At 46.4% G+C, this 13503-nt stretch overlaps 1 protein-coding gene across 1 annotated transcript in view; it reads right to left on the reverse strand.

The window, feature by feature from the left end:
* LOC144107780 (uncharacterized) overlaps positions 1 to 13503 on the reverse strand; it is an 85642-nt gene that overhangs the window by 41585 nt on the left and 30554 nt on the right. Inside the window, exons 5-6 of the mRNA XM_077640962.1 lie at positions 10658 to 10732; positions 5257 to 5350 (exon numbers count right to left, since the gene is read on the reverse strand). Of these exons, the coding sequence (XP_077497088.1) occupies positions 5257 to 5350; positions 10658 to 10732 (169 nt within the window). The remainder of the gene's footprint in view (positions 1 to 5256; positions 5351 to 10657; positions 10733 to 13503) is intronic.

A 13503-nucleotide genomic window follows, 5' to 3' on the forward strand; every position in this document is an offset into this window, starting at 1 on the left:
AAGCGCGGAGCATCGAGCACACATGTGGTTTTTGCGAGCTGCCGTTGCATTCTACATGGCTGCTCAGTAAAATAATAATTTCGTCATGGCTGCTTCTGCTTCGAGGCTTCAAGAATACGTTTGCGTAATGCTAAATTAGGTTGTTTATTTTTTCAATTATTTATTTATTTATTGTACCCTCAGGGCCAAAGGCATTACAGAGGGGAATGGGTTTAGAATAAACAACAATGAAATAGAATACAGTGAAAATAGGTATTACAAAATAAATTTCCTCCAGAATAAAACAAATAACAACATCCAGAAAATGTAAATAGTATAGAAACAATGTATACAATACAGTGGAAGCAGATAAAACACACAATCAATTTTCTTCAGAATAAACAATATTAGCTACAGCTTTATGAAAGATTTTATTATCAGGAATGCCTGCAATATCGGGGGGAAGGCGGTTCCATTCCACAGATGTGCGGGGAAGATAAGACTGAAAAGAAGATTTGGTGTGGTATGTTGGGATGCCAACCTTGTGGCGGTGATCGATTCGACGTGAAATGTATTCGGGGGTGACATGAAATAGTTGACATTGTGAAATAGGTGACATTGTGAAACAACGGTGACAACGCCGTCGACTTGCTCAATAACACAGGTTCCTGCTTTACTCAAAGGCCTGTGCTTTGTAGCGCATACTCCAGTGCACAGCTGTTATAACGTGAACAGATCGGACAAATTTTCACTGCATGGGTGCCATCTAATCTTAGAAGAGAATGAGGGTGTTGTTCTGGCTAGTTCGTTTAACATTGCTTAAAAGGAAACAGCGCAAGCACAGGGCTAAGAGAGGAACGTCCAGAGAGGAGCGCCTGTGTTGTACGTTCCTCTCTTCGTCCTGTGTTTGCACTGTTCCCTTTTAAGCAATGTTAGAAAAGCACGTAGCGCACTTCATGTGTGCTGCGGTGCGGTGCATATTACCTGAATTGCCCGCAGAAAGCAGGTTAGCATGAGCAGTCTTCTTTTCACTGGGTGCCAGAAGTATGGCGACTAGCGTGAAACGGGATAGTGAACGCAAGATACAAGCAAACCGCCTCCGTCGTCGTATAATCAGAAGAGTTTTTCTTGTCGTCCTTCCTTTGATGTCAGGCGTAAAATAAATATCTTCATCGGAACTCCTTCATATGCCATTGTAAAAAATTTGCTGTTGTATTTTCTGAACGGCGCGTCAGTGGAGTTAATTGAATGGAAGAGAAATTAGCGGGAAAAGAACGTTCGCACAACAAGAGGAAATGGCAAAGATCAAAAGTTCGTTTAAAAAAAAGAAATATATTGCACGTAATCACATGAATTTTGTACTCCATTTGCGCTATGCCCTTCAAAAATTCCACCTGTCTTCACCCTCTTTAAAAAAAAGCAACAACACTTTTACAGCTGGTGGGGGAAATTAATGTAATCGCAAATTAGTACGCTGGACCGCAGTGTATACGCACACGATATTGAAGTTATATATAGGCCTTAAAAGGGTATTACTTGAAGCGGAGTTATTTGCATGAACGGGAAAATTCATCAACGCAACATCGAAAAACAAGCAAAAATGCATGTTGTCAACAATACTACTGGCATATACACAAATTAAATGAGATGCAGCAACCAACTTCAACAAATTCATCAACGTGTACAAAAAAGTGCAAGAATCGACAGCAACCCAAATGATAGCCCTGCTTCTTAATGGGTAAATATTTGATTATGCAGCAAGATGCAATAATTTATTACATCCTTTTTATACATCTACATCGCAAAGCGCAAATAAGTACGGCATGAATTATACAATAATTCAAGTACACTTTATAGTACATGTGGTACGAAATACCATTATTTAAGCAGTATTTTTAATATCAGAAGAAAGACAATCTATAGACAGAAGACCCTCTAGATTCCGTTGCAGATGCTCTTCTGAGCTATTTTTTCAGTTTATCTTTAAAATGAGGCATTTCCCCTGAATTTTTTTCTTAGCAGCCGCAGGCCGCATAGCTTTCCTAAGACGTCGCGTCTTTAGTTGTTGAATACGTTTTATTTTTTTTATTCTCTTGTTTGTAGAATTTGTGTTTGCTGCCTTAAGAAATGAGGATAAACTTGTAGCCACGTTAACAGAGTCGTCGTCGCGGTATCTCCTCTTTCTGCATAAGCTTGACCATTGCCTCGCTCGCACAATTTCATTCAATTTATATGCTTCAGAAGAGCTTCCGCGTCACAAGAGCACTCAGAATGATATCACAATTTTTTGTACAGCTGTTTGCGTTCTTCGTACATGATAACAGCTGATCCGTCAGAACGCCCTTTTCAACAAGCAAGTTCCCCTGCATTTGAGGGCGAGTGTAAATGTCCCGCATCTTTCGTCTGTATCCCCAACGCGAAAAAACTCAATTTTCTACTGCGTTGTTGGTAATGTTGCGGACTTCTGATGAGAAACACCAAAATCCATATGTGCAGCGCACCTGTCCGGTTAATTCGGACCGCACTGATGCGCCTTCGGAGTGCTGCAAGTTCTCTTCCGGCACATGTGTTGCCACACACAGGGCTGCGGGATGTACTGGAGGCTCTCCCTTCCATGCAGTGCGTTTCGGCTCTATGTGCCGGCAGTAACTACAACAGCCTGGGGATAGCGCCAGGTAGCAACATCAATTTCCTTATCTCCCAAAGTATTCCCCTAATTACTTTGAACTACAAGATTTGATTTGATAGGGCTTAATGTCCCGAAGCGATTAAGGCTATGAGGAACGCCGTAGTAGAGGACACTAGAAAATTTGGGTCACCTGGTGTTCTTCTGATGCCCAACAGCACATGCTCCTTTAGCATTTCGCCTCCATCGAAATGCGACCGCCGAGGCCTGGACCGAACCAGCGACTTTCGGATCACGAGCCTTGCTTGAACTCCATAGCGATATTGCCTTAGCAGGTCGTCTTCTTCAAAACGCAGATCACGCACATTCGATATTGAAGTCAATTACAGAACTTTTCTGAGGAGCGCATGCTCTAAGCTTATAAGCTCAATGGGGTCTTCGGCGGCCCGAAGAAATGACGACCCTCCGAGTCATCGTTGCGATACCCGCTATTGCCCCCCGGTGCAAAGCAGTTGGACATGGAGAGGCCTGATGTCGCATAATGCCAAAAAAACATGAGACCGAGAAGCAGACTACGCGCAGCGGTGGTCGCGTGCGCGCGTTTAACCAGGGCGGAGCTGAGGCTACGGCATGAGCCACGGCCAATCATCGGTGGCGCGGGAGCAACACTCTACCGCAGGGACACCTCTCGGGGTGGAGCTTTCAAACTGAGCTTGTTCTAGTAACGCTGGTAATGAACTCAAACTCTGTCTTTTGCTCATAAAACATGTAGTGATACATGTAACTATAAAATATGTCGCCTGAAAATGAATGCAGTGAGATGTGCCCGTGAAAGGACAAAAACGAAAACCGGACTGAAGGCAATCCGATTCTTCCTCTCCCTCAACAATTGCTGCTGGAAGAAGAGGCCAATATTGCATCGTAATATATGTTCAGAAATATCAAGTAGGCATTTTATACCAGAGATATCTTGAGTTCATACGGAAAAAACTAATAATGTATCATATTGTTCACTACTGTACTTCGTGAGCAAACTACGCAACCACCGCTGCCACAGCAACATTACATTCTCTCATGTCCAGCCTCATCGGCAGGAACAAACTTTTCGGCGACTACAAAATAGTGCTTAAACTTGAGTTAACTACAGGCGGTATGTGCACAAACGGCTTTTCGATATCTGGGGAACCCAGAACATTCTCTCGAAGCAGATGGGTGCTCTCGATAACTTGCTCTAGCAAGGAATCGTCTTTGAAGACGCCACAACTTGCTGCATGGAACAGGTTGCAATTGAGGAGGAGCTCGATCACCGCAGTTGCAGTTCTTACGCGCCCCCAGTGAGAATGATAGCGCCTCCAAGAAGCTTGCTTGTGAGCCCGCAAACGACATGCAAGTCAAGTGCATCTCCAACCTTGGCGAGTGGGTGGAGCTCGTCACGAAATGTAAGGCGCTGCAGATGGAGCGAGCGGGATATGCTGCCCACACTAGCAGTGAACAACTTGAAGAAGCTCAAATAGTTAAAAAGATCGAAGTTCTAAGACTAAAAGATTGAAAGACAGTGTCCTTAACCTGTTTTAGATACATGGTGCTATTACCGAAGGTCACTAAGAGGAACAATGACACCCACAGCGAAGATAAAAGCTGCCTTGGCCGGTTCAATGCCACTCGCTGTTCTCAGGTCAGAGCCAGGACTGTGTCAAACACTGGCGCCTGCTGCTGCAGCTGAAGAATGGAGCAATTGGCTCGAGGCGAACACGGATGGAAGCCAATGCCCAGTTGGCAGCCTTGTATTTAACAAGTTCGTGCAACTTCTCGGCCTTGTTTTGCAGCTTTGACTCTGCAAAGCCATCTCGAGACTGCCGCCTCAACGGTGTCAGATGCCTGAAATTATTTCAAACCTCTAGCTCTCATTCTATTTGGGCGACTTGCATTTTCCGACATGCCATTCTTTTCACTAGTACCTACCTGCGTTTCCAGAATGAATATTCATGTAATATTCTCCAAATCATAAGATTACTGTTAAACATGTTCACTTTCGCTTAAATATAGGCACTTTGATTAAACTATTCAGTTCGCTGTTATAAGCTGCAACCGTTGGCCACAAGCAAGACCATATGCGGTTTGTTTCACGACGCGGCGACCAGCGTGGATTTTAGATTTGAGTGAAACTCATAACAACGTTGTGTTTAATATAGGCATTTATACACAGGCAGCAACAGGGACGTGTAAGATGGGTAATCTATATAATGAGTAAGTAAATGGGTTCCAAATTAAGGAAAAGTATTTCTTTTCTTAAGGAAGCTGCGTGCACTAATGCATCTTTAAGAGTTGTCGAGGCAGGATGGCTTGGCTGCCACCGAAGCAGAGCAACAGAGCTCGCTGGTATGTTACCTGCGTCCCACAAAGAAAAGAAAGAGGCAAGCTTTCAGGCTGCCGCGCAGTGAAACGTAAACTTTGTCCCGCCGCTAGCAGAACACTTCCAATCCCCGTTAGTGCATCTCCACCCCAGTTCTACCACATCGCAGCTATCTGTTCAGTTATCCCAACGCTGACAAGATCTGCCCAGGAGCTCTGACAAATTGAGTGCTCTCAGCATCGCGCATCCTGCCAGGACACACGGTATTGCTTCCAGGACAAAAGAAAAGAGCTTTTACCCTTGCTGGTACAGCAACGCCTCCGGATGACTGCTTTGAGTGGCAGATTGCAAGCTGGAGGTGCCGGGACATTGCAGGCCTGGTTCTCTGGCCTCTGCATGGGTAGACAGGACGTGCGATAGCAATCAATAGCACTTCGCAAGGAATACTTTAAAGAAGCAAGCTGGGTATGGAGAAAACTTGTTCAACTACTAGGTCATATTGTCTGTGAAACTTCAAAAATACCACTGAGACGCATATAGATGGAGGGAACATGACAAACATTTAATTTATTTTGTGTACACTGTAGCCTTTCTTTGGAAGCGCTAACCAGCGGTGTTGCCAATCATAGCCGCCGATATGCATCGTCCTCTCATTTCGCACGTGACACGCATATAATTTACCTCATAGCGGAAAACGCAGTCCATAAAGGTGGACACGACAAGTTCTCACGTCGAGTATAATCAAGCGGCTGGACGACCCTGCCAAAACGAACCCAGCCCAGCTCTGCGTTAAGCTACTGAGCAGAATAGGGCACGGGAACGTGGTATTTGCAAAGATAAACACATAAAACAAGCCAATACTTATTGAAACAGGGGAACCAAAGGATAATGCTACAATTTTAGTGGCGGTGTTAACCAAAATGCAGGAAAAGAACCGCAAATTTATTTACATGGAAGATAGCTGCCCATAAATTGTACGAAAAGGCCGCCGTTAGCATCCTAAACAATTCCTGCGCGTGTGGCCTAGAATGATCTGCTAAGGAGCTACGGCGGCGGCAGCCGTGCTTGCGAGTTAATCTGAGTTTTGTAGCGAGAGCGACACTACGCTACCCAGTCGAGCATTTAGTCGTGAGCCTGGGAGGCCGATAGCGCTCATGCGCGAAACCAGAGAGGAGCAGCAGTTGCGTGGCGCATGACGTCAGAGTTCGCCACCGCGGCCGCGCGAGTAGCCGTGCCGGCCCGACTACGCCCGCCGGCGCTGCGCGTGAACGCGCAGGCGTGGCAACCGGAGAAGGGCAGCAGGTGCGCGGCGCATGACGTCAGAGGTCGGCCGCCGCCACGGCCGCGTGTGGGGACGTGAGGATAAACTGCGTATGGGAGGCTGTGTGTATGAAAGTTGAGGTGATACGACTGGGGTGTATCACAATCGCTTCGTATGGGTGACGAAAATGAGACCCCAGCTGCCGCTCTGCGGCGGTATCGTTAGGAAAAGATCAATTCTGCGGACCCAGAATTCGTCGCCTGGCATTTGGCCGCTCTGCAGGGAAAGAGTGAACATCACAAGGCTAAACGAGCGGCGGAGACGCCTGATCAAAGACAACAGTGTCTTGCCAAGAGGAGACGCCAGGAGGCGGAGCGTGACAAGCGGCGCATAGGAACTCGCATGGATCCTTCGCAAGAAAACCAAGATGAAGCAATGGCAACAACATCACCATCAACAACTGAAGAGGAGGATGTAAAGGCTCCTCATTTAACTGGCCACGCGGTTAGAACAGAGGGAAACTGCAGCCCTCGTTACGTGTATCTTGGCATAGCTGAGCAAAGCCACCGCCAACTTTTATTTTAGCGGAACCTCGAGTATATTCACGAGCGCCTTTCCCCAGCCATAACGACTACCTAGACTCGCAAGCAGCCAGAACTGAAACCCTTGTTATGCTCTTTAGCAGGTGGGGTAGCGAAGTGGAAAGCTTGTTATGGTGCGCAATTGAATGAAGCCAACAGTCACTGTCGCACAGGAATTTTTCTGCCAGCACCAGTAGCGGCGAAATTCTGCACGCAACTGTAAAACAACGGGCCTAATCATGGTGCTATTGGGGGAAATTGCGGCTAGGAAAAAACGGTCATTTCCGTGACACAGAAAAGTAATGAAGAAAGGCTTAAAACAGCCACACGTAAAAGCTCCAGAGGTAATCTAATTAGGACTAAATGTGTTCCCCCATTAACCAAGAAGACCATTAACGAGTTAGCCGTAAAAGGGAAAGCACAGGAGTTTAGGATAGCGCTGCAAAACAGATATTCGGCTTTAACTGAGGAAGACGATCTTGATGTTCATTCAATGCACAATAATCTGACATCAATAATTACGGAGTGCGCAGTAGAAGTAGGCGGTAGGACAATTCGAAAAGATACCGGGAAGCTATCTCAGGTGACGAAAGATCTGATTAAGAAGTGCCAAAGCATGAGGGCGTCTAACCCTACCGATAGAATAGAACTAACGGAGCTATCAACGTTAATAAATAAGCGCAAGGTAGCCGACATAAGGAAGTTTAATATGGAGAGAATCGAGCATGCTCTAAAGAACGGATGTAGCCTAAAAGCAGTAAAGAGGAAACTAGGCATAGGTAAAAACCAGATGTATGCATTAAGAGACAAGCAGCGCAATGTCATTAGCAATAGGGATAAGATAGTTAACGTAGCCGAAGAGTTCTACACAGACCTGTACAGTAGCCAATGTAATCAGGGCGTTAATGTGAAAGACAGCAGTGCACAGCAATGCGTCATCCCGCCAGTAACGAAAGATGAAGTAAAGAAAGCCTTAGAAGCAATGAAAAGGGGAAAAGCAGCTGGGGAGGATCAGGTAACAGCAGGTCTGTTGAAGGATGGAGGGGACATCGTGCTAGAAAACTAGCCACCCTGTATACGCAATGACTTCTGACCTCGACTGTACCAGAAGCTTGGAAGAATGCAAACATTATCTTAATTCATAAGAAGGGAGACGCCAAGGACTTGAAAAATTACAGGCCGATCAGCTTACTATTCGTTGCCTACAAAGTATTTACTAAGGTAATCGCTAATAGAGTCAGGGAAACGTTAGACTTTTATCAACCAAATGATCAGGCAGGCTTTCGTAAAGGATATTCCACAATAGATCATATTCACACTATCAATCAGGTGATAGAGAAATGCGCAGAATATAACCAACCTCTATATATAGCTTTCATTGATTACGAGAAAGCATTCGACTCAGTGGAAAACTCAGCAGTCATACAGGCATTGCGTAATCAGGTGGTAGAAGAGTAGAAGAGCCTTATGTCAAAATACTGGAAGATATATATATAGCAACTGCACAGCTACTATAGTCCTGCATAAAGTCAGCAATAAATTCCAATAAGGAAGGGCGTCAGGCAAGGAGACACGATCTCGCCAATTCTGTTCACCGCATGTTTACAGGAGGTATTTCGAGACCTGAATTGGGAACAGTTGGGAATAAGAATAAATGGAGAATACCTAAATAATCTGCGATTTGCTGATGACGTTGCCTTGCTGAGTCACTCAGGAGATGAACTGCAAATCATGATCAATGAGTCAGGCAGAGCAGATCGATGGGTCTAAAAATTAACATGCAGAAAACCAAGGTAATGTTCAACAGCCTAGCAAGGGAACAACAGTTCACAATTGGCAGCGAGAGCCTAGAAGTTGGGACGGAATACGTCTACTTAGGGCAGGTAGTGACAGCTGATCCGGATCATGAGAGGGAGATAACTAGAAGGATAAGAATGGGGTGGAGCGCATATGGCAAATTCTCGCAGATCATGAGTGGCAGTTTACCAATTTCCCTCAAGAGGAAAGTGTACAACAGCTTAATCTTACCGGTACTCACCTACGGGGCAGAAACGTGGAGGCTAACGAAAAGAGTTCAGCTTAAGTTAAGGACAACGCAGCGATCTATGGAAAGAAAAATGATAGGTGTAACGTTAAGAGACCGGAAGCGGTCAGAGTGGGTGAGAAAACAAACACGGGTTAATGACATCCTAGTCGAAATCACGAGAAACAAATGGTCTTGGGCAGGGCATGTAATGCGAAGGCAAGATAACCGCTGGCCATTGAGGGTAACGGAGTGGATTCCAAGAGAAAGTAAGCGTAGCAGGGGGCGGCAGAAGGTTAGGTGGGCGGATGAGATTCGGAAGTTGGATGCAGCTGGCAAAGGATAGGGTTAATTGGAGAGACATGGGAGAGGCCTTTGCCCTGCAGTGGGTGTAGTAAGGCTGATGATGATGATGATGATGATGATGAAATGTGTTCCACGACGACTAGATAGCGTGTTAAAAACTGACTTCTCAGTTATGTACCCGCCAACGTGGCCAGAGCCAGCCGGACTGCGTTACTTATTACGCATTGAATGATGCTGCAGCGATGTTATGATTCTGCTTAGGTACCATTGCGATTATTCAGCTACCGGGCCTTCAATCTTTGGGCAGCTCGCCTACGCGACGCATCCATGGCCCTCGGTCGTCCAGGGGACTGCCACGAATTCTTCTCTACGAGTACCGCGGTTCACCTGTTTACATACAAGGGAGGCACCCGGCCCCTGCAGCCGCTGCTCACTCACTTTGCTCTGTCCCGCTTAGTCCAGCTCTTTCCTGCCTCTCAAGAGCCTGTCACAGTAGCCCGACACAACGCCGACGCAGTCCCGACGACACCGATGATCGGCTTACCGGTCGGCAGACGTTGGCGGTGCAGATCAAGCTTTCGCTTTCGGCTGACAACGAGATCAACGTGACCGACTACCAGTTATCTTCACAGTGTGACATGTTTTGACACCCGCGACGCCGACAAAACCAGTCTGCCGACCATCGATGGCCGGATCTTTGCGAGATCGGCTGCCAAGCAAAAACATTCATTAAACACGAACTCGATTTCGCTATACTATTGTTTCCTTGCGCTTATGAGATCGGCTGCCAAGCTAAAACATTCATTAAACACGAACTCGATTTCGCTATTCTATTCTTTCCTTGCGCTTATAACAAGCTCTCGAATAGATGAATGTGAAAAAAGTATAATTTCAGAGGATCGTTGGCCAATATCGATGTGATACCTGAAATGATAACTACGATATAACCAAATTCCATCCTATCGCCGATTGCTGCTGGTGCTTGGTGCGCCTAGCCTGGAGTCTGCTATACCCGCTGCTGAAGGCGTGGCGGAAATCGAGCATAACTTTATTTTATTATGGACGGGTTCGCTGTGTAGGGGTGACTAGAGAAGATCCTTTATAACGGCTCTGGCTAGTTCCGAACCGCCCTCAGCTAAGGTATTAATGCGAAACTAGCTAGGCTTAACGACGACCAGGGCAGCCGGAAAGCAGCGCAGTTCGTCGCGCGGCGCTACCGCAGGCGGCGTCGTTACCGAAAGTCCTGGTTTTGCACAAGCATGCTGTCGTTCCACGTATGTAGCAGGCAGCCTTACTGATTGCATGGCTGTTTTGTCTTTTTTGGTGTGAACTTCAAGTAGAACGAGCCTGCTGGCAGGCCAGCAGGCTAGCCTGTACCGCGTCCGCCTGTGTCATAAATTAGCTTAAGACTTTTTAACCTGACTCATAAACGTTGGAAAGATGGAGAAAATATATCATTTTTGAGAACCGTTCATCTATACCGAGTTGCTGGTAATAGTAACAACTGTGATATGCGAAAATTGCTTACCAGAATCGCCTCGCAGCTGACGCTGGCCCGCTGTTGCGGTACGGCTGGCCTGGAGTTCGCAGCGGTCGGCTAGCTCTGCAGCCGAAGGCGTCGCGGAAAATGATCATAGTTAGTTCACTGTGAGAAGATGCTGTTGACCGCAAAGCGATAATAAAGGTAGATCTTATATTCCGAAGCGGTGTCCGCATCGTCTTCGATGCAATACAAGCTGTAGGCCTAGCGACGACGAAGGTAGCCAGGCTCAGCGCAGTTCGTCGCCCGGCGCGACCGCGGGCCGCGCAGTTACCGACAGCCGCTATATACACAGGAATTGCTCCAGTATAGAAGCGGTATTTCTGGCAATAAGGCTATTATGTCTATTCTGGAGCAAACTTCAACACCCAGCCAAACAGCGGCCATTCAATGATGCGCGGTGGCAAAGCGTGCGCTTTGAGCTTGAGTCGACCGACGCATCGATGCTTGGCGCTCCGTGTGAACCTTCCTTCAGTGGGGCTGCAGTTCGCTAGTGGCGACCAGTGCCGCACGTCGGCCAAATTTCCGCACATATGTCACCCCCTTTACTCTCGCCGCAAGTATTACACTTAAGATCTCCTGTTCTGAGGCCAGCCGATCACTCGTCCTCCGTGGCGTCTTGGGTAAAGTCCTAGGTTCCCCATCAGGATGTCCCTAGTTAGATTCCACGTAGATCTTTTTTTTTGCATTTCAAAAAAAAATTGCTTTAAATAATGTGTTCCTTCTTGTTGACCCGCGAGCACATGGATTTGTTTTCGAGCCATGCCTTTCTGACAGCAATCAGTGTCCCTAAGTACTGGGCAGCAGTTAATCGATTTCATAATCACGATTGTTAAGGAGATTAGGTTTGCTATGGTGGGATGTATTTCAAAGAATTAAGAATACAGCGTCCCTGCCCATGAACTACACATTGGAGGAAATCACTGGATAAGAAGAGGGAGAACGAAAAAAGGCACAGTCGGCGAGGGGCCTCACACGTTGTTTTCATACTGTGATGTGGGAGCTGGTGGACCATCGGCCAACGGCCGTCTTGTGGGAGACCTGCCGAACACGCTGATTCTCGGCTGACTGTTTTAGTCGGCGCAGTGTGACATATAGCCACACATGATCACGGCACTGTTTTAGCAGACCGAATCGGTGGACTGTTGGCCTATTGCGACCGGCCCTTCACATTCCACTCACTAACCTAACTGCGCTCGCCTTAGAGGCCTTGGACGGAAACTTCCGTCCAATATACTTGGATTAACGTCCCTAAATGACACATGTGCTATAGAGGAGGCTGTAGTGGAGGGCTCTGGAATAATTTAGACTACCTAGTGCTCTTTACTATGCGCTTTTCGCCTCCATTGAAACGTGGCCACCGTGGCCATGTTTGATTTTACAGCCTGCATGCTCTATCTCTCCTGATGTCAACTGTACCAAATGCATGTGGAAATGCTGAGAGCGTATTGTTACATTAATTGAGAGGCGTAATGCATTTACCAACATCTGCCAGCCGTCCATGTTAAATTTTCTGGTAGACTGCCCCGAACAGGTGGCTGTCTCAGGTTTCATACTGGCAAAATAAAACGAATTTTATTCAAATGCGAAGGTTCTATGAAAGCGTACCTTTCCTTTCTAGCATGGACAGCATTAAGTTGTTGACGCTAGGAAGGTAATGCTCTCTTATTAGGTTGCTGACTTTCATTTTCAGGCGCAACATATTTTTCAGTGATTTCCGGAGTTTCAATAACTGTTTGGTTTTTTTGTGTCTATTTCTCTTATATAAGGATAATCCATAACATTTCCTGTTATCTCTCCCCGGTTTTCTCAAGAACTGAAATCGTAAAGGAGCACAGTTCAAAAACAGGAGTTCTAATGCGGAAGATGTCCACCTGCATCATATATTTTTATTACTGTTAAAGCTGGTATTCCTGGTATTTCCTTTCAGGTGGGTGCCTCATGTCTTACCAAATTAGAGAAATGAAGAAGACATTGAAGTCCACAGGCCACTTGCGACAGAGAAAAGAGCTCCACAACTTCCTATGGCATGCGGATATGGTATCGAACATAAACAAAGTCCTTCATCGATAGACATGCCGCCGAAAACCAACACCTTTTTTGTTCAGGGACTACCTGGCGGCCTTGCTACCGCGGACACCAATTCAGGAAATGGAACACGAGGCTGCTGAAGCTCGGCATGTAGAGCAGCCAGATATTCTTGCCTCGTGCCTAAGCAGTAGACGAACTGACGCTTCGCTTATCGACAACACTAGAGCTCCACAGCTTGCATTAAAAAAAAAACTGCACTACAGGAGAAGCAACAGAGGCTTGGCCACACTTTGGGCAACGAGAGCTTGAATCTATTCTTTCACTTTGCTGGATGCACCCATCCACAACATCCGCAATAGCATTTCATTCTTTGGGTGATTTGTGCTTTATGGTGGTTTAATGTCGCAAAGCTACTCAGGCTATGAAGTACGCCGTAGTGCTCCGGAAATTTTGGGAAGCTGGCGTTGTTTTACCTGCACTGATGTCGCGCAATAGAAGGGGCCTCTAGAATTTCGCCTCCTACGAAGTTTGGCAGCCGCGGCCGGGATCAAACCCGTGTCTTTCGGGTCAGCTGCCTAGAGCCATAACCACTGGGCCACCACGTTGGCTCATTGTTTGGGTAAAAATCTGTATTATCCGAAAGACAATTCAGTTCGCTATCGCTACGCGGGCTTTCGGTTTTTAAAGGTCCGTTCGTATGTTTCCTCTTTTATAACAATGAATCAATATTTAGGCATTCTGTTCCAAACTCAATGACAAATTGCAATGCAAAAGAACTGTTTCAGTACCTTCATTATGCATTC

Source organism: Amblyomma americanum, chromosome 1 (genome assembly GCF_052857255.1).
Source record: "Amblyomma americanum isolate KBUSLIRL-KWMA chromosome 1, ASM5285725v1, whole genome shotgun sequence".
In the NCBI taxonomy this organism is placed as follows: domain Eukaryota; kingdom Metazoa; phylum Arthropoda; class Arachnida; order Ixodida; family Ixodidae; genus Amblyomma; species Amblyomma americanum.